The following is a 21,700-nucleotide window of genomic DNA, read 5'->3' as shown; positions in this document are numbered from 1 at the left end:
ATTATATATGTGTATCCATCTATGTTCATTGTTAGACTTCCCTTTTTAGATTGACACTACTGATACACTCAATGTTACATTAAATGGAGACTTCTATGAAATAACAATGGAAACGTCCCTCCAGTCCATTCTTTCTGCTGCTCTCTTCACCACACACTTGTCTGCACCAAGCCTATAGAATGTGGCCATTGATGTACATCTTACATTGTGTTTGGTCTGTAGTGCTAAAGTCTCTGCTTTTCACAGATTGAAGTCTGTTACTGGTTAAGAAATTATTGCTCATGTTTTGTATTTTAAAGGGGCTTCCTAGCCGTTAATGTTATTTAAAATTATAAATAAAGATTAAAAAGAAAAAAAAATATTATTGAGTGAGTAGCCCCTTATTCACATACAGAGAATTCAATCCAGCATGTGTGACAGCTGTTAAAAAAAAAATTGCCATCCTCTGGCCAACTTTCACTGCTAGGAGGAGAGTTTGTCTCATTTTAAGCTGCTCGTTTTAAAAAATAAAAATAAAATTTACCGTCCGACAACCCCTTTAAAATATCAGGTAAAATATCAAACTGTATGATTATAATTTGTAGCATGAAAAATAATCTGAATGCATAAAACAGGTGGAGAAATTTTACATCTATGGCCAATTTAAAGAGAACCCTTTCACGACCAAACTCCTCAAACTTTTTGCATCATTTTATTGGTGCTGCTCCACTGATTCCAACAGTTAGTAGTTTTTATTCTCTAGACCAGTGGTTCTTAACCAGGGTTCGATCGAACCCTAGGCCATAGTGACGGTTCATGTTACCGTGGCAGAATCAGCGCCACTTTACTCTGTGTGAATGCCCCCTAAGGCTCCAAAACTAGCTACACCGATTCCTCAAGAATGGTGGGAACAAGAGAAGAATAAATAGATTAAAAAGAAAGCAAAAGAGCTTGCATTGTTGGAAGTGATAAGGTCCTCTTTAACATATGAACCTTCGTTGCAAAGTGAAGGAACACACACACAAACACACACACGAGATGTGCTGCAAACAAATGAAAATGGAACAAAATAAAGTAAACTAAAAAACATGAAGCAAACTTTTTCTCTGTTTTATTTATATTCAGGTAAAAACATGAACCTGATGAAGTAGATTATTGCAGATCTGAGAAATCAGCACATAGAACAGGACATTGAGAACATTTGCTTTCATTGTCAAAACATTACCAACCCTCCCTCCCAAACTAGACCCAGGAAAAAAAACAAAACAAAAAACTTAAAAAAAAAAAATATATATATAATAATCTGAAGAAAAAGAAAAATTAAACAGGGCATTAAACTGTATTTTTTTTTTATAACTTTTTTAAAAATATACATTAAATTGAAATGCTATGGCTGTATTTGGATAAATACAGGCCAGCCAGTTTTTTTTGTTTTATTTTTTTAATTTTTTTTTTTTAAGTTTTACATTTGAAACAAAATCAAAAGAAACAAACAAAAAAAAAAACATCACTCAGTTCTTTATATACTGTGTAAACAGTTTTAAAGTATCCTGGAAAAAAAAAAGGCCAGAACAAACCATGAAACCTCTGCTTCTTCTCAGATCATCAGCTAGAGCGTGTCGGGTAACGTTACCGTCTGATCGATGTTACTATACTCAGAGGCTCCTTCCACAAAAACTAACAATGAGGCGCCTGCCGTCACATCTGCATTTGCAGGAAACTCAATTGCACATAACAAGATATCGGGGAGGCTGCGTCAAGTGAGAAATTACACTCAAATACGCGACTAAATTTGTCAAAGAACGGGCCTTGCGATTCCATGTACCTGTATGCAGAATCTGCTTTCAGATGGGAACGATGGTGGAGGGTGGTGACTCGTATTTAGCTTGATGGATACACACAGACTGGGATTTTTTTTATTATTATTTTTTTTAAACTGCACAGCAAGATTTATTTTTTTTCCAGCTTCAAAAACATCCCTTTTTTTTCTTCCTTATAGACTGTTTTTCTTTAATATCCCTCCTTTTTAAAGTCACACGGCAAAGCAATTTAAAAACTTCACTCTTCAAATAAAGGATAATTTAAGCAAAAGAAAAAAACAAAAAAAACTTTCTAAACAAACTTATGTCATGTATCTTTCAAGCCTGATCAGTTTTTAGATGTCCGGGGGGGCTGCTTAATGGAACTAGTAGGTCTCCTTTTATTTTTTATTGTGTGTTTGTAGTAATCTGCATCGTTTTGTTTTTTTTTTCTCTACAATAAGGCGGAGATTGTCGCCTTGACTCTGGTGACATGTTTAGAAAAGTAATCATGATTTGCTATCATCTTAAGCAAGGTCCGTGGTAAGTCCCATCGGATCAGGAAAGGTGGAATGACTGTTGTCCTTCGCGTGCAGCAATTAACAGTTTCTCACGCATAATCTCAATGCTAGAATAGTCTGGCAGCTTAAGGTAGTTGACGCAAGTCATAACGGAGGGCAAGAAATCATCAGGGTTTTCGGTGGATTCAAAGGTCTTGCGGACTATGGTGAGTGGAGGGTTCAAGCTCCGGAAGCCTATGGTAAAGAGATATAAATATATAAAAACCATTATATACACAAAATAGAATTAAGTAAATCTACAAACTAGGAAATAAGGGTCAGGCAGGTTGGAACTGCTCTTATCCTTTTGAGGGGGGGGGACACAATGAAATTAAACATAAAAGATCAGTAAAATCACATTTTTTTTTTTCACAAATCTGGTTTCTGCAAGACATCAAATATTTGGTATCCTCAACATAATCCATATGATAAATAACTCACTTCATAAGTAAATGCAGTAAGGGTTAGTTCACATGGGGCTCCGCGTGTGCACATTGCGTCAATGGATTAGGTCCAAATGAATGGGCCGGAGTCCTGCGGCTGATTCAGCCTTGGAATCCGCGGCAAGATAGGGCAGCTCGCTTCTTATTTCCGCTACGAGTTAGCTGGAAAAAAAGAAGCGAGCGGCTGCCTTTGAAGTCAACGGGAGTAGCGGATTTTGAGGCGGATTCCGCCTCAAAATCCGCTGACAACTTGCCCCGTGTTTACTTTAGTTGTAAACTATTAAATTGTACTGGGTTCAAAAGGGTTAACCCTAAACCTTTATATGATGAACAAGTCACTAATGTATATTCTGCTCTATTGACTGCCAAACCAAACTCATTGCCTTTTACTATTATTTGATGGTTTAACAAGTAAAAAAGTCACGTCTCACCTCCAACTGGCAGTCTTGGGCTCCCTGTGACAAACTGGAGGAAAAGTCTCTGCTGCTCATAGTCAAAACTACTGAGGATTTCAAAGAGAAATTTCACAGCACGACTGCAAGAGAACAGAAAGACATTAAAAGTTATAATGGTGAAGCGTTTACCATACAACTACACAAGATGACCTAAAACCAGATTTAAGGCTGACCTATCATGAGTATATCCATGGTCAGGCCTACAGCACTCCATCAGCGTCTTCACATCCCAAGGATCGGCCTTACTGCCACAGAGAAGTTGATCCAGCTGTTGAGATAGAACATGATCTAAGAATTACCAGGTAGTGTTTGGTTGAGTATAGATGGGGTTTTTTGGTCTGGAATTTGATGCAGAGGTGGATTCCACGTCAAAATCCTGACCAAAAACCCCCACCCGTCTGAACTCAGCCTTTGAGAAGTCTGATGTATGCGTGACATACAGATCCATCATGTAAACACTCATACTGTACAAACATGGAATTGTAATATTACTGCAAAAACTGTGAACCAATGTCATGAAGGCAATTTACTGAAAAGGTCACCAGATGAACACATTAGCATATCATAAAACTCGCCAAAAAAAAAACTATTAGAATAAAGTAAAATTACAAACCTCCTCTGGATAAAAATACTGCAGGTGGTTAAGAGGGAAGACTGATTCAAAGCCATCTCTAAAAGAGTCAAACTGCCTGGAGACGCCTTCATTCAATGCCCAATAAATTACCAGCTGCAAAGAAACACAGAAGATGCATGTTATCTGCACGTTCCCATATGCCTTGGATGTCAGCTCCAGCCGTAATTACCTGCCAGTGCGCCAGACAGGACTCTGTTCCCCACTGTTAAATGAGACAACCCAGCAGGCCAACTTCATACTGTGCTACGTTTCAATTACATCTAGCCCCAAAGCACTACTTCCTGGGAAGCCTTCAACACGAAAAGTTGTTGCACAAGTTTCGTTTCTCTCTAACTTAGGAAGGGTAATAGAAACTGCAGTAAATAGATGGAGGATTTTCAGCAGCCGATAGAACAGCTCTGTTCACATTGCAGGTGTTCCTCCTTTGCTTTCACCATGTACTCCTTGCTGCTAGGGATTCCGTTCTTAAAAGGGACTGACCTACAACGTCTGCAGGACCTTTGCCCCCTTCCACAATCCACCAGCAGCCCTGCCCGTTTTTAGCTTGGCTGTGCTCAGAATGACTGGAGTGGGGACAAAGATCTTACTGACTTTTCTTTGTCGGAAAACCCCTTTAAGCCCAGAAAATAAAAAAAAAATGTATGCAGGGGGGGGAAGGGCTATAAAAAAAAAACAAAAAAACCCCAGACCTTTCCCATATCCTCCCCTCCTTTCCTGTGCTGGCCCGACTGTCACTGCGATGACAATGTCAGTGGGACTGTCTGCTTTATATTGGGGCGTTTGGCTGCAGTGGTCCAGTCGATGTGATGTCAATGCTGCAGCCATTTTGTATACAGAGTGGTAGTGATGACAGCTGGCCCAGAACGACCCCTGCTGCATGCAACTCATTTTAATGATCCTGCACAACCCCTTTAAGCTTGCTATACACATCAGTTGTTTTTTTTTATGGCTATAATGTGGCGGTCACTCAAACAAAGCAATTCCACCACCAATATTAAAACGGGTTGTGCTTAATATTAAAAAAAAACAAACAAAAAAAAACAAACAAACAAACATGGCTGCTTTCTTCTTCCTCTGTGTTCTGGTTACGTCCATTCATTGCTATGGGTGCGTGCTATTTGAAACTGGAGTTTGGAATAGTACTCGCTCATCTCTATAGTACACTTGAATACACATTGTTCTCTATTTTACCCAGACTCATTTCTTTTTAGCAATTGCTGACACATTTTACGCCAAGTTCACACTAGCATTCAGGTCTCAGTCATTCGGGTCTGTATGGGGAACTGAAAGAAAGCTTGTCCGCTTAAAATAAAACAGTTACCTGCGGATACCATAAATTATAACCAGTATAAAACTGGCAGAGAGAAAAGTCCTTCTTTCAGGACTTTTCTTTGGGATGATTTTAGGTGGAATCTGTAAACCTAGCCTTACTTTACATGATCACCAAATCAAAATGAAGACTGCAGTTTTCTAAATAAATAAGAATCTATACATATATATATATATATATATATATATATATATATATATATATATATATATATATATATATAAACTTTCAAGAAAAATGGAGATGGTGTTCCTCAAATATCAGCAATTTCCCATTTTTGGATGCAGTGACTGGTCTCTTTCAGAACCCCATTGCCTGAAGATATGCTTCATTGTGCGCTGTATACTTCCTATGAAATGGGCCCTAGTGAAGGGCTGAGAATACAAGTATAAGAGATTGTGACATTTGCAAGGAATAAGAAGTGTAAAAATAAGAACGAAATACAGGTTAAGAATTTCCTACCTACGCATTACTTCCATGTTACAAGGACATCTTGTACCAAAGTTCATTTCACTTACCCGTATATATTCATCCAGATTGTGAATAGTGACAGGCACATCCTTCCCTCCCTTCTTTAACTCAATATTGGGAAATCCTGGTAGTGTGAAGTCCAGTCCCAAGTCTTCTATAGAGCAGCCATTCATATTCAAACTTTCAAGTGCAAATTGCAGACTCTCTTTGGTCTATGATGGATCATACATAGGAGCATTAAAATCAAGCACACAAGGTAAAAAACACTTAAAAATAAGTTACAGGATTAGAAAAAGATGGCTATGGCTGCTTTTGCCTTTATAATGGTCAGCAAATCTTCTTGGTACACGAGCAAGTCACTTACACTACATCTAATGAGCCAATGTGCCACCTGGTGGCAGATCAGTGTAGAGGTTTTGACACTCGCTAATGTTTAGGAATAACAGAATTAAACTCAATCTTAAATTTTCTTAACCTGAACAATCTTTTCTGCTAGAAGCCAAAATAAGCCATTACGCTACAGTACTACTAGGCAGGTTAACAGTAGGAGTTGGAGGTGCTGATGGATTAGGAAGAAAACTAATGATCCCTGATACAAGTCATCAAATGCAACCAAATGTGCATGTGTAAGGAGAAATACCTACAAGTCTAGCATGATCATGTAATGCAGATGTCAGTTTTAGCAACCTATTGAGAAATTTCTCAGCTTCGTACAAAGAACAAAAGGAAAAGTTTGTTTTGACTCTTCTACTTGCATCAACCTGAAAGTCAGAGACCTTTAGCATATGCCCCTCTTAACACAAAGCCATAAATGTATTTAATATGACGACACATATCACACACCATAACTAGAGAAATAGTTACCAGTGCCTTATCCAGTTCCAGTCTCTTTTTCTGCCTCACAATATCTTCCAGATGATAAACAGATTTTGCCACCACTGGGTCAACATTGACCAAGTCATGTGAGGCCAAAGAGGATTCCTGTCTTAACATCCATTTATAGAATGGGAGTCCAAGAGGAATGTCCACCTAAGGAAAAACACCAAAGGGTCACAGATTTTCAAGCAGAAATGTAATGACAACACTTGAAGTTTCATTTGCTTATAAAGCACTCCAACCAACCATAAAAAGTAATGGCAGATCCAGGTATAGAGAAGCACTCACCAGTCTGAAGTCCATAATGGCTTTTGCCATTAATTTCCCAAGAAAACGGAACTTCATCTTCACTTTAGCGATATGTGCTGGCTTAGCAGTCCGACCAAAAGGAAGAGCAAACAGGCCCTGCATGTTGTGAATGTACTTGGTCCCTTCTTGACTTCCTACAAAAAATAAAAAATTTGACCCCAAGTTGTGAATCCAAACAAAACTAATGTTGGCCACATAATACATACTGCTGTCTACTAACTATTCATCAGCCCGAACTTCTCAATACACATACACCGTTCTGAATAAGTTTCTAACAGGGAGAGGCGGAGTGTACATGTCCAAGAAACCTCAGCCAGTGGCTTATATTCTTAAGAACAAAAGGACGAGGAAGTTGAAATGCAATTGCTTGATCCTTATTCTTCAACATCTGCCATCGGGAATACTTACAGGCCCCCATACACTATAGATTGTTGGCCAATACACATCTAATGTTCATAGACTGCTTTAGAGAAATGACAATTACCTTTAGGATTAGTGAGTGTGATTTCTTCACCTCTCCATAGGCCAAGGTCGGCTCTTTGTAATTCCTGAGATACAAGTGCATAAAACTCCAAAGTGGGTCCCAATCCAGTTCCAACCTAATACACAAATTGAAAATTAAAAATTAGAACGAGCAGTGTAAAGCAACATACGAGTAACAAGTCTAACACAAACCAGGCCGCTTTAACCATAGGGCCAACTATGCGTCCACACAGGCCCATAATAGCAGGGGCCCCATGGACTGCCCCGGATTGAGCAGGACAGTCTCATAATTTGAGTGCTGTCCTGGGCGGCGGGCAGAGATTTCAGCTCCGTGTCCCCAGGACACAGAGGTTGAATACAACAGTGGAGCACAGAGCTATCAATCCCCTACTCCATTATTCAGCTGTGAACACATTCAGTTCAGGGTGTGAGACTTGAAACAAACTCTTTTTCTCAGTCTCTAATACAAATAGTCACAGGACCAACATTGAGGCATTCCCATTGCATTCCCTGACATCTGGAGAGTTATGGGGTTGTAGCACTTATTCATAGCAACATTCCAATAAATGGAAACCTGTTGTTCAAGGAAACATAATGAAAGGGCTACAGCAAACTTGTTCTCAGGATTTGTGTGTGTGGGTCTCTTGCACCTCTCAAACCATAATAAGTGATGGCAGATCTAGCAGTAGAAGGGGCAGCTACTATACTTTTCTGGTAAAAGATTTATAGGAAAATGTTACCTTAAATTGCTACTTAGCCCATCACTATTTCCCACTGAACTCCATTTACTGGTGTCCCAATATACACAGGAAATGCTTGAAGATGCCTATTCAGCCAATTACTAGCCAGAGCAGTGACTGGAAGACATCTTGGAACATTCCCTCTATCAGGGGACAAGACACTAAGAATAGCGGGGACCGGAGCAGCCAGGGATTGGCCCTCTAAGGTGCTTGTAACTTTATTTTTGTGGGGCAGGTTCAGATAGGATTTTTTTTAAAAAAAAAAAAATCCTAAGGAGGGGGGGGGGGGGGGATGTGATGGCAGCTGTACCTGATATTCACTGCACCGGTGATTTTCTAAAGCCATTTTACCTCCCAATTAGAAACCTTACCCTCAGCTGTAAAACCAGAAATGCCTGGAGGTCACTTACTTCATTCTCATACTGGATCTCCAGCATAGCTCGTGAGCTTCCCAGATCCTGCATCACAGATTCTGCTTGTTTTAGAAGCTCATCTCTATTCACAGTGCGCTGCAAAAGAAATGACACATGAGCGTCGTGCTCAGCCGGCAGAGGAATATAATATTAACCCGTCTCATGCCCCCACACACAGTAGTGGTTCTGAGACTTCATCAGTACATTTCCAGCAGAACAGTAGTAACCCCAGAAATCTATCAACCAGCAAGCTTCACATGGTGCAATCAGTTTCTATAACTTTACTATTGTAGTAGCCGAACCCTTAATATCTTACCTTTTTCCTGTCCAGTCTAGGGGCCACTCTGCTGTCCTGAGAATCTGACTGGTTGATTTCGGGGTTAGTGTCCAAAAGCCTCTGCATTGCCCGATCTCTGTCAAATGCAGTCACGTAGAACAACATTTGTCGTGTATCAAATGGAAAGAAGAACGGACTGAAAAGAAGGAAAACATTTGACAAATAGTTACCACCATGATCAGAAAATCCATCAATACAGCTGAACAATCAAGAAATAAATAGGTACTGAGCAAGCAAACTATATGCACCATATGCATCCCATGATCACATCCTTGCATATTGTAGACGTGTCATACTTGCAAAACCTATTACAAATCCGAGAATATGGAGGAAAGAAAATAACAGATCTTATTAAAATGCACAGAGTCACAAAGTCTGCAGCAAGGGGACAGCAAAGACAATCAAACCAAGAAGATATAATATAGTATACAGCAGGCATGCAGAGTTAACTGTAAAGTCATTAATATACAGAATATCCCTTTCAAACTGAGTCACTGGGAAATAATTCTGCCCATTCAGCTGGACTAGCAGCCAAGTAGTCTCACACTAGTCTATGGAACATCAATAACATTTTAGCAATTGCTGCAGGATCCTACTGCTGGGACATGAACACCCGTGATCCGGGACAAGCAGACAGCTGAGGACCTCTGTGCTAGAAGTTATAGGTCGCCCTCCCATTTTTCAATATCTCAGCATGGGGGACCCTTTATGTCCATCTAACAATCATTAGCTTAGGCGTTTATCAGTAATCTTAGACAGTAGAAAGCTGCTTGTTAAGGTGATCTAGCCCCCTTGACAACTGAGCATCTTTGCAGTAGAACTAATGGCAAGTCCCCATTAGTAGGAAAATGTCCAAAAATATGCCCCCTACACAATATTAAAATGACAATAGTTAAGCATTTCTCAGGGGACACCAAATCAGTCTACAGCCACAAATGCTCTGGGGATCCAGACGACGGTTTAAAGTTACAGGCAATGGAGTAGTGGTACTCTATACCCCTATGTATTATCAGCAGTCAGTGGGACCATCAGTGGTTGGGCCCAGATCAATAGAAGAGTCATATCCTATGAAAATGTCTGTAATGGTAGAGGAAGGAAAAGAACAACTTACCAGCTTTTCCCAAGCTCTGTTAGCCATGTCGGAATATTCCCGGTCATAATAACCAGAGGATCTTGCAGTTGCCTGTTTGCCTTTGCAGTCAATTTGCTATTGATAAACTCTGATGTGGGAATAATCTCCTTGCAGACAGCGTTCTAAGAGGAATCAAGACGTGTTAATATTGTTACAGTACCACACAGCTTCTTCCAATAATCGGAGCTTCCTAGGTCATTTATACTTGGAAGTGTTTGCTCTATTGTTATCATAAAAAGAAAGAAAGCATTTAAAGACAAAATACTTTTCAATGCGCTCCTAGTCTTACAAAAAAAACAACCCAAAAAAACAAAAACACTTTACTATAGCTCGCCGATTATTTCACTTCACTTGTCAGTAGGGTTCCTTCAAGACAGCTAATGAAAAACCTGAAAAGTGACACTAGTAACAGGCACAATACATTATATAGTGTAACTTACATCGAACAAGTAATACCAGTATCTACTGATGGCATGAAGAACCCTTAGGAGGATCACCACATCGAGGGATGGGTCATCAAAAGTGATATTTTCAGGTGGAGTGGAAATGAGGTAATTGTCTAAAGGGCTAGCAATTTTTGGGCAAACTCCATCTGTAGAAGAAAAAAAGAAAAATATATATCTGTTAGTCTTTAGGAACATACCGGTAGTCTAAAATGCCACAAAACAAAAAATACACAGACTAACAATACATGGTTAAGGGTGCAGAGGGAGCACAAACTGCACAGGAAGAACTACAACTGAATGCTGTCTCTCATAGACCAGGTCTAGAGCCATGGGACTGGGATTTCAATACCATGAACATTAGTAAATGGTAAGTGAGACCAGTAGTCTTTGAACTAGGTCTCATGCACATGACCACATGACCGTGCAGCCAGAGCTTTTGCTGACTAGGGTTCCAATGCTCCGCTCCTATATTTATAGAGCAGGACTTATCCTGCTTTGTGCAAACAGATCAGAATGGGTCTTCCCCTCCTCCACCACCACACTGAAATCAAGAGGACAGAAGGCGCTCTGGTATCATCTGAGCGGCATCTAAAGTAAATTTAAAAACGAAACAGGACAAAAAAAATACAAAAACAAAAAAGGAGCCCCACGGCCAGCACAGTCATGCACATGAGGCCTTAGACTTCGAATTTGGAGCCAAATTTCACCTAGCAGGCAATAAATAAATAAATAAAAAATCGCCATGCTTACTTCAGGCTGATTGTGCCTGAAAATCCCACTGGAATGAGTGGTAGGTAGATTTTGGAGCAGATTTTCAGAATCAGCATCAAAATCCTGACATTACAGAAATGTTCTGCGTCACATTACTCTGTGTGAACCACCACTAACAGTATGTTATCACTTTACAGAGAAACAAAACTTGGGTTTCCAGTCATCAAAATCTCACGGGAAACAAGAATACACGAAGACAAGCGCAAAGTGTCTGCAGTAACATTGTCGGACAGTCTTACCATGCCAGAGTTCATCATGTTTCTTTGAATTCCTAGGAGAGGTTTTGGTTGGTGCAGTTTGGGCACGACCTCGCTTGCCACCTACTGTATCTTTTGTGCTCTCTTCCTCTTCTCTAACTGGTTTGTACCTGCAAACAATAGACAATGCTTAGGTCATTCTCGAATGTGAAAGTAGTAAAGGAATAACATTGGATAGACAGACAGAAGAGCATACCAGATAGTGTGTGTCTTGGTCCAAATACCAGCTCTGCCTAGAGGGTTACTTTCATCATCTGTAGACTCTCTTTCCTCCTCTGTCTGGATGCTATACTGTCTCACTGCTTGGTACACAGTCATGTTGTAAGGAAGTAAGTGATCACCTATGTAAAACTGTAGCCGATGTCGTACATTTCCTGAATTCAAAAACTGAGCAGCCTAGAGAAGACAAAAATCAAAGAAATGCTTATAGGATGTTCATTTACACCTATGGCAAGCTTCACAGGACAGTTCATGGGCTTAAAAGGGGGTTCCAGGCTTTATAATCAATTATCTAGCCATGTTAGACTTCATCAATTAAATATCTGCACGGTCTGACGCACTCCAGTGAGTATTGTGGTCTCTTCACTACTTACCAAGCACAGCGTTGTACATTTGTTTAGCAGCTGTGCTTGGTATTACAACTGAACCCAGTTTCAGGTCTGCTTCACCTCTATGAGAGTTGCGGAAACAGCATAGAGCAGTGATGCTTGACAAGTATTTCCATGATATATAAAGATAGGAAAAACTGTTAAACTGCAAGAAAATCCCACATGCAAATGCTACAAACCCATAGGTGGTTAACACTACACTAACAAGCAAATATGGAGACTAAATTAGGTTAAGATCTGTATAGATTCTACTCAACCCATGATATGTGGTTAACCTAGAGAGTATCATGCCATATCACTATAGGGCAGGGATCAGTACTCTAGCTATTGTGAAACTACAACTTCCAGAATATTCCTGCAACTTCAGAGAAAATTACACGACTAGCCGAGTGGGTGTGCATGCTGCGAAGGTAGCCAGAGGTAGCTGATCCCCACCATAGTGTTTCCACAATATCCTCATGCTGTACTTTTTATAGGCAGCATATATTAAAAAGAGGTAATGCCATGAAAAATATTTATCCTCTATTCATAGGACAGATAAATTGCTGATAGGTGGGAGTCTGATCTCACTCCCACTGATCCGGAGAATGGGAGCGGGAGTGCCTGGGGGTAAATCGCCCTGTTCTCAGAATCTGTGGACATTTCAGTGGTTAGAAGAATGTAGTCACCAATTTATCCTCTACCCCATAGTGTCTTGACTTGTGCATCACTTGATTTATAATGCCTGGAGTACACTGTACCATATGCCACTTTACAAATGGTTGCTATATACGCAATAGCAATCTCTTACCAATGATTCATCAATTTCTTCATCAGAGCCATCATCATCACTGTCTTCATCATCTTCTCTCACTCTGCCATAACCTAAAATGTATAAAAAAAAATAAAAATTTAAAGTTGTAATTTGCTGTTTATAAGCCAAAATATAATAATTAAAAAACATCTACATTACAAATTATACTACTAAAAAGTAAAAAAAAAAACAAAAAAAAACAACTTACCTCTAACCACCAGATACCTCTCAATTGCTTGCACAAGAGCCAATGGGTCTATTTTCACAGGTCCACCTTTCCACTGCTTTACATTAGTGCATTCTGGATGTCTCTGTAGTTGACATTTCAGCTGATGAGTATTGAAAAACTTCAGAGCTTGAGACCCTCTGGTAATAGAAATAGAAAATTATTATTATATAACACAAAAACATACTGAGAAAAGAAAGTCTTTTCACACTGACATCATGGTTTATGTTTGTACAGGTGTCACATCAAGTAAGATACATCTGTTCTAGAACAGTCCCCATTTACTTATAATGGGTCTGGCAGGCTTTTTTTTGGTTACTGAATGAAATAGTTACTCTAGCTGCCAAATAGCAAATGAGAACTGGTGCCTAGAAAACTACAAATATTCTGCACGTTAACAGTATACCAAAGTAATAGATAATTCAACCAATTATTCATTATTTTATTATTCATTGCATACAACACACAAATGGATGGATAGAAAATGCACAAATCCTTAATATGTCACGTACCTGCTACCTGTACCATTTCCGCTTGGAAAGTCATGTACTTTGACTGGGAACTGCTCCATCTGACTGAGGCAGTTATTCATTTTGTGTACCAGTGCAAGCAAATGCCCATTTTCTGTCAGTTCTATCCTCCCAAGTGGCTCCTCTCCTGGAAGCTATAACATACAGTAAAAAGCCGCAGTTATCACAGTGTAGCACCCAAAGACATTTTCTTTCTATTCTCCAGCTAGAATGACTGGACAGGCACATTAGGATGTATTACCATTATTATGTGCCTCCAATGTGTAGCCAAAATTTATACAGACGCCAAGTTTGACCCCTTGCTGAGGGCAGCAATTTTTCATTTTTGTATTTTTACCCTTCCAAAAGTCATAACTTTTTTATTTTTCCATCTGCAGAGCTGTACAAAGGCTTACCGTATATACTCAAGTATAGGTTGACGTTTTCAGCACAGTTTTTATGCTGGAAAAGCCCCGCTCGGCTTATACTTGAGTCACGCAGCACAGGACTGAAAGGACCTGCATAAAATAAGTGAAGCGGGAGTGTCCTTCAGTGGTTGCTACAGTAATAATAAGGACGCTCCCACTTAATTTATGCAGGTCATTGCAGTCCTGTGCTGTGTGACTCAATACTTCCCTGCTTCTGTGTCTGCATCGAGGAGAGCTGAAAGTGAAAGTAAAACACACAGGTACCTGCTGGGGTTACTATTCCTATTAATGTCAGGCATTTGGGGTTATTAATTTAGTTTCAGTAACTCCATGTGCCTCACATTAATAACAGTTAACCCCACAGTTAACCCCATCATGTAACTCATATTAACACCCTGTGTGCCCCATATAAGGGTTACTAATATGTGAGACACATGGGAGTAGTAATAAAAGGACCTTAATTATGAAAATACCTAATTATTACCTCCATATGTCCCACATATCAGTACCTGTTATGTGAGGCACACAGGAGGGGTTAATGTGAGGGACATGATGGGGTTAACTGCTTTTACTATGAGGCACATGGAATTACTAAGCTGTAACGCACATGACCATGATGTCTCAGTTAATGTAATTTTATTGGTATCTATTTAAATTTTTGAAATTTTCCAGTAGCTGCTGCATTCCCCCCCCCCCCCAGGCTTATACTCGAGTCAATAAGGTTTACCAGTTTTTTATGGTAAAATTAGGGGCCTCTGCTTATATTTGGGTCGGCTTACACTCAAGTATATACAGTAATTTTGAGCTTTTTACATTTTTTTAACCCTGTATTAACTAATCCTAGTGGAGAAAGCAAGTGTACTGGTATTTTAGCAAGGTAAAAATTATAGAGTCGACACTAAAGCTAAAGAACGTCTAAAGACCTCTACATAGAATGTATTCTACGGATTGCGAAATAGGGAATGGCAGGGCTCAACTTATCACATTGCTTTCCTCCTTTGCTGCTCTCAGCCCACTACCAGTCTTGCAGTGCAGTTGCTATGGTCTGACACCTATACCTTAAATGGGGTTGTCAGACTGTAAATTCCCAGACGCTAGACTCTTCACCTTCCAATATAATAAACTACTTAGAAAACGACTGCACATTTTGCATTTACTTACCGGGGACCCAAAGAAGACATGCAGGAACCTTTTCAATCGAATATCTCTGCTAACAGCATCTTTTTCACTCTTAGAAGTCAAGTACAGAAGTAGTTGCTTCACAAAGCCACTGTGCTGGATTTCAAAAGAAGAAACATCTGACTCCGAGACAATGCTCCGGATTTCTACAAGGCACTCAACACCGCCATCCACCTGGATAAAGTATATAATTAAACCAAGTCACAAAAAAAGATGTCTACAGTAACACAGAGCAAATGTTCAGAGATGTACATTAAAGAACAAGTCTTGTCATCTGTAATGGTAGTATACTTTCAAACACATTAAGCTACAGTAACTCTGAACTTAAATTACTTCCTCACCTGGAAACCTATAACTATAGATCACCAACAAAATCAAAATTCCCCAAATACAGTTTTGACTCAGGGGTATGAGACACTACTCTAAATGCTCATAACAGCAGCTATAAAAAGACATTGTGTGGGCACTGCAGCTGCCGGCATGTAAAACAATTCCAGAAGCTGCAGTCCCAAGACAGCTGATTATTGGGGGGGGGGGGGGTCTTGGGAACTGAAATTGATGACCCATCTTAAAGGGGTTGTCCAGGAATTACTGATTTTTGCCAGGAGGCTGGGGAAGGTGAAAAATGAAAAAACTATCCAATCAGCAGCAACCCGGCATTCCCGGCCAGTGGCTTGTTCTGGTGAAAATTCTCGCTGCATGTGACCACTGAGGCCAGCAGCCTAAGGAAAGGACCCGAGGTGTCATTCACAAGTCACCTGAGACATCCCATTTCCTTTGGCCTCAGTGGTCATTTCCATCAAGATCTTCCTGCAATTCCTGGACACTCCCTTTAAGGACAAGCCATGCATTTTACATAAGAAAGCTTTCATCGTTTAGTTACTGCACAGTTTGGTTTTAGCACCTGAAGGTTGAGCTGCTCTGTGGCGTTGCAGAGTCTCTGAAGTACATTTAGTGCAGGATTGCTGCCATCCATGTTCTCAGAGCTAAAATATCGTTCCACAAATTTGTGTGCCTGCTCCTTGATCCATCCTCGAATTCGCTCTCTATAAAAGGTTGGGAAAAAGGGAAATGGAAGTAGAGAAAAACTGTGTAATTAACAAGACATGGGGCATCTTAGCAGCTTGCTTAAATACAAAAGACCAAAAGGAGGAGAGTATGTCACATCTGCACACAACCTGAAACCTCTGCAGACTTATCTAAAAGCAGTTATCCAGTTTCTAACATTGATGACCTATCCTTAGGATTGGCCACCAATATTATATCTTCGGGGGTCCGACACTCAGGACACCTGCAGGTCATCGGTCCCGAGACAGCATGGTTCACCATATTGTTTTGCTGTACAAACTGTAGTGGAGAGAGTAGGTACTGCAGCACTGCCCCCTAGATTTCAAAGGGACAGTGTTGCAGTACCTACAATCACCACTACCGTTTGTAAGCCAAGTGAGCAGAACATTTTATTTTTTTTTACACTTCTTCTAGTCTCCACCATTACTTCACTAGGTCCAGGCACCCAGTTTCAAAGTCAGTGAAGACATGGCTGCAAACGTGTTTATCTGGGTGCAGTTGAGGGAAGATGTGAAAACTCCTCTTTAAGAACAAATAATACAGAGACTGACTATAGTACCTGTTGTTTGAGATGGTATCCTTGGAGGCTGTTCTCGCCAATCCACTAACACCTGCTGTCCGTGCTGGTTCAATATTGTTGCTGTTTGACTGTGTACTCAACCTGCCCCAGGTTTTCGGGTTCAAGCTAGCCAGAAACGAGGATTTAGGAGACTGTGTGGCTGTTGGGCTTTTTGCTAAGGTGATCAGAAAAACAATGAAATGTAAGCTTTAAAATACGATAAACACAATTTTATTTTTTTGTAAGCACTGTGTAATGGCTGTCCTGAAATGGCCATCACGGCTATAATTGTAGGCACAGCAGTTGCAGTGGTGACGTCATATCGGCTGGATCACATAAGTCTATCATTACTGTCGGATGTACTATATATTTTACGTGACTGGCTGCCACAATCCAGTCGACCTGACGTCACTGCTGCAGTAATTCTCTATACAAAAAAAGAGCAGCATGGTCATTCCAGTGCAGGAAGGGAGAAAAGGGTACATTTGTATTTTCAAACTTTCCACTGCTGTGTGCATTTCATTTTATTATGTTTGACGACCCCTTTAACCTCTTCCGGAATGCCCATAGACTATATACTATCCATGCAGTCCCTCTCTTGTTCTGCAAGCTCGTACCGGTATGCCCTTGCAGTTTTCAAACAAGGAGACGGCTCCAACTGTAGCCAGAGCTCCTCTACAGAAGGTAAGAACAGTATATTACCGTCTCTGCATTCCCTGATCGATAAGTACACAGCGCTTGATGAGCACTATATATGAAGCAATGGGCGCCGCCATGATGCAGCTTCTCTCTGACTTAAGCAGTCATGTGATCCGCCTGGATCAGAGTCTGTTAGAGCTGCTGGGTCCTAAAAGACCCAGATCAAGCTCTGTAGTAAAGTGCAGGAGGTTGTATTCCTAAATGTACAGCCCCAGTTACAGGGAAAATCAGCCTCCCGTACCAAACAAAAAAGTGATCAGATGTCCCAAAAGGTCTATTATAACCTTATGTCACTAAAACACCCAGGTTCTAGCCCCAACCCCCATAAAAAATAAAAGTGATCATAACGGAGAGGAAAAACTATTTTAAAAAGATTTTTAGTAGCACTGTGCGCTATTAAAAAAAAAAAAAAGTGAAAAAAGTGAAAAACAGACCTGTTTTTACTCCGCTTTTGATTATATTTTCCCTGATTAAGCATAAAGCCCTATGCACCACCAAAAAAGATGTAGAAATTAGTTGAATAATGCAAACTATAAAAATGTAATAGCCCTCAAAACCACACATACAAAAAAACCCGAAAAAGTGTCAGCTCCTGGACCAGAAATTGGCTCAGTACTGAAAAGGTTAAGTAAAGAGTAGAAAATTCTGATTACGTTTACATAAAGTGGTACATCATCAAAAACAACAAAACACAAAAACTGAAAACCGAACTCTGCACCTTGATTGTCCGCTTTGTCTTCATCTCTAGGCGGAGAATACTTTGGCCTCCGTGGCCCACGTTTTGGCAGCCTTTTCCTCTTCAAAACATCACTAAGCCGACTACAGCAGAGACAAAAAGAAAAACAAAAAACCCACTATGGATTACATAACATACAGTGCAAGCTACACAGTTATCGTCCCCTGGCATTTTCCCCTCATGGAATGGATTTGCAGTATCATGTCTTCTCATGCTTTAAATATATTGAGATATTTTTACACATTACAGCATCATTTAGCATGCAAATAAGTAGGTTTTTCTCACCCTTGTGGGCTAAGATCTAAGGAGTCATCTCTGTGCTGGAGACTTGGAGATCCAAGGTCTGCTGCAGCATTTCCAGCTGCAGTGCCAGTTCCAGTGTTTATGGTTGCTGCACTTGCAAGAGACCCAGACCCGTTGGTGCAGACCTTTGGTGGACTTGTTAAAAGTGTTTCTGACTCGGCCAAGTTCTTCACTTGATGCATGACACCTTAGAGTAGATGGAAAACAAAGCTTAGCAATCTAACAAAGAATTACCTTGTATATACTCGAGTATAAGCAGAGGCCCCTAATTTTACCACAAAAAAAACTGAAAACTTATTGACTCGAGTATAAGCCGAGGGGGGAAATGCAGCAGCTACTGGAAAATTTCAAAAATTAAAATGGTCGGAGTTTTTGGGTGCAGTAGTTGCTGGGTTCTGGGAAAGGGGAGGGGGTGTTTTGGTTGTCTGTCTGCCCCTTCCCTGAGCTTGAGGACTGTCTCCCCCCCCCCCCCCCACTTGGAATTCAGCCTGGCTGAATTTAGGGCATCTGCAGTGCTCCTATTAACCCCTTCATGACGGAATAAGAGCACTGCAGATCCCCTATATTCAGTAGACTGGGCACTTTCAGACACAGGGATACCTAATGTGTATTACAGTCGTTTTCTACTTTTATATTATGGGATTTAGAACTTTTATCTATTTTATTTTATGGGAGATTCTATACATTACTATTGCGGCTGGTCATTTTTTTTTTTTTTTGCTGGACTCAAGTATAAGCCGAGGGGTGCTTTTTCAGCACAAAAACTGTGCTGAAAAATTCAGCTCCTACTCGACTATATACGGTATTACATTTACTATTTGCTATGTCACCTGATTCAGCCCACTGCTGAAGTCCACATACAACCAATAAGACAACAAGGGTATTCACAGAAAACCAGGCAAGTAATAACGAAGCAAGTGTGCATGTTACCTTCCCTCCTGAAGTACACGCTGAATATATCTGGCAATTTTTGCATCAATATCTCGGCCATCTGAAGAGCTCCGACCACTATTTTCAGGTCTTGACTTGACAACATGGATGCAATGTGACTAGAGAGAAGAGGAGAGTATACAAAAAGAATTTAGCAGACAGAACTGAAAGCCTGAAAATATGTATTTAAACATCAAGTGCATTGATCATTTGTATTCTGAAAAATCTGCAGGTTAGTGTAATTCTCCTTGTACATGTATCCTTAAAAGTGCTACTGAGTAGAGATGAGCGAACAGTGTTCTATCGAACACATGTTCGATCGGATATCAGGGTGTTCGCTATGTTCGAATCGAACACCGCGTGGTAAAGTGCGCCAAAATTCGATTCCCCTCCCACCTTCCCTGGCGCCTTTTTTGCACCAATAACAGCGCAGGGGAGGTGGGACAGGAACTACGACACCGGGGGCATTGAAAAAAATTGGAAAAAGTCATTGGCTGCCGAAATCAGGTGACCTCCATTTTAGACGAATAGTGGATTTCAAATCCGGGTCATATGAGAATGTGAACTTTGTGACTATGAGACAGGGATAGCTGTACAGGCAGGGATAGCTAGGGATAACCTTTATTTAGGGGGGAATGTTATTAAAAATAACTTTTTGGGGCTCTATCGGGCGTGTAATTGTGATTTTTGTGAGATAAACTTTTTCCCATAGGGATGCATTGGCCAGCGCTGATTGGCCGAATTCCGTACTCTGGCCAATCAGTGCTGGCCAATGCATTCTATTAGCTTGATGAAGCAGAGTGTGCACAAGGGTTCAAGCGCACCCTCGGCTCTGATGTAGCAGAGCCGAGGCTGCACAAGGGTTCAAGCGCACCCTGGGCTCTGATGTAGGAGAGCCGAGGGTGCACTTGAACCCTTGTGCACCCTCAGCTCTGCTACATCAGAGCCGAGGGTGCGCTTGAACCCTTGTGCACACTCTGCTTCATCAAGCTAATAGAATGCATTGGCCAGCGCTGATTGGCCAATGTATTCTATTAGCCTGATGAAGTAGAGCTGAATGTGTGTGCTAAGCACACACATTCAGCTCTACTTCATCGGGCTAATAGAATGCATTGGCCAGCGCTGATTGGCCAGAGTACGGAACTCGACCAATCAGCGCTGGCTCTGCTGGAGGAGGCGGAGTCTAAGATCGCTCCACACCAGTCTCCATTCAGGTCCGACCTTAGACTCCGCCTCCTCCGGCAGAGCCAGCGCTGATTGGCCGAAGGCTGGCCAATGCATTCCTATGCGAATGCAGAGACTTAGCAGTGCTGAGTCAGTTTTGCTCAACTACACATCTGATGCACACTCGGCACTGCTACATCAGATGTAGCAATCTGATGTAGCAGAGCCGAGGGTGCACTAGAACCCCTGTGCAAACTCAGTTCACGCTAATAGAATGCATTGGCCAGCGCTGATTGGCCAATGCATTCTATTAGCCCGATGAAGTAGAGCTGAATGTGTGTGCTAAGCACACTCATTCAGCACTGCTTCATCACGCCAATACAATGCATTAGCCAGTGCTGATTGGCCAGAGTACGGAATTCGGCCAATCAGCGCTGGCCAATGCATTCTATTAGCCCGATGAAGTAGAGCTGAATGTGTATGCTAAGCACACACATTCAGCACTGCTTCATCACGCCAATACAATGCATTAGCCAGTGCTGATTGGCCAGAGTACGGAATTCGGCCAATCAGCGCTGGCCAATGCATTCTATTAGCCCGATGAAGTAGAGCTGAATGTGTGTGCTAAGCACACACATTCAGCACTGCTTCATCACGCCAATACAATGCATTAGCCAGTGCTGATTGGCCGAATTCCGTACTCTGGCCAATCAGCGCTGGCTCTGCTGGAGGAGGCGGAGTCTAAGGTCGGACCTGAATGGAGACTGGTGTGGAGCGATCTTAGACTCCGCCTCCTCCAGCAGAGCCAGCGCTGATTGGCCGAATTCCGTACTCTGGCCAATCAGCGCTGGCCAATGCATTCTATTAGCCCGATGAAGTAGAGCTAAATGTGTGTGCTAAGCACACACATTCAGCACTGCTTCATCACGCCAATACAATGCATTAGCCAGTGCTGATTGGCCGAATTCCGTACTCTGGCCAATCAGCACTGGCTAATGCATTGTATTGGCGTGATGAAGCAGTGCTGAATGTGTGTGCTTAGCACACACATTCAGCTCTACTT

General features: G+C 41.1%; 1 protein-coding gene across 7 annotated transcripts in view; it reads right to left on the bottom strand.

The window, feature by feature from the left end:
- Positions 1–1,068: 1,068 nt before the first annotated feature.
- The window catches only part of TRIP12 (thyroid hormone receptor interactor 12), a 78,761-nt gene continuing 58,129 nt past the window's right edge, over positions 1,069–21,700 (bottom strand). For all 7 annotated transcript variants that reach the window (XM_075269032.1, XM_075269034.1, XM_075269033.1 and 4 more), the window contains 23 exons: positions 19,474–19,592; positions 18,526–18,730; positions 18,223–18,323; positions 16,806–16,980; positions 16,083–16,224; positions 15,161–15,352; positions 13,575–13,726; positions 13,045–13,202; positions 12,834–12,907; positions 11,632–11,831; positions 11,418–11,545; positions 10,402–10,553; positions 9,941–10,083; positions 8,809–8,965; positions 8,490–8,588; positions 7,341–7,455; positions 6,836–6,990; positions 6,536–6,700; positions 5,719–5,883; positions 3,850–3,963; positions 3,410–3,504; positions 3,213–3,316; positions 1,069–2,533 (listed from right to left, as the gene is read on the bottom strand). In XM_075269032.1, the coding sequence (XP_075125133.1) occupies positions 2,337–2,533; positions 3,213–3,316; positions 3,410–3,504; positions 3,850–3,963; positions 5,719–5,883; positions 6,536–6,700; positions 6,836–6,990; positions 7,341–7,455; positions 8,490–8,588; positions 8,809–8,965; positions 9,941–10,083; positions 10,402–10,553; positions 11,418–11,545; positions 11,632–11,831; positions 12,834–12,907; positions 13,045–13,202; positions 13,575–13,726; positions 15,161–15,352; positions 16,083–16,224; positions 16,806–16,980; positions 18,223–18,323; positions 18,526–18,730; positions 19,474–19,592 (3,307 nt within the window). In that variant the 3' untranslated portion in view covers positions 1,069–2,336. The remainder of the gene's footprint in view (positions 2,534–3,212; positions 3,317–3,409; positions 3,505–3,849; positions 3,964–5,718; positions 5,884–6,535; positions 6,701–6,835; positions 6,991–7,340; positions 7,456–8,489; positions 8,589–8,808; positions 8,966–9,940; positions 10,084–10,401; positions 10,554–11,417; positions 11,546–11,631; positions 11,832–12,833; positions 12,908–13,044; positions 13,203–13,574; positions 13,727–15,160; positions 15,353–16,082; positions 16,225–16,805; positions 16,981–18,222; positions 18,324–18,525; positions 18,731–19,473; positions 19,593–21,700) is intronic.

The sequence above is a fragment of the Leptodactylus fuscus genome, chromosome 3, assembly GCF_031893055.1.
Source record: "Leptodactylus fuscus isolate aLepFus1 chromosome 3, aLepFus1.hap2, whole genome shotgun sequence".
Lineage (NCBI taxonomy): Eukaryota > Metazoa > Chordata > Amphibia > Anura > Leptodactylidae > Leptodactylus > Leptodactylus fuscus.
The sequence above is the reverse complement of the archived record's forward strand: the minus strand, read 5'-3'. Positions and strand labels throughout refer to the sequence as shown.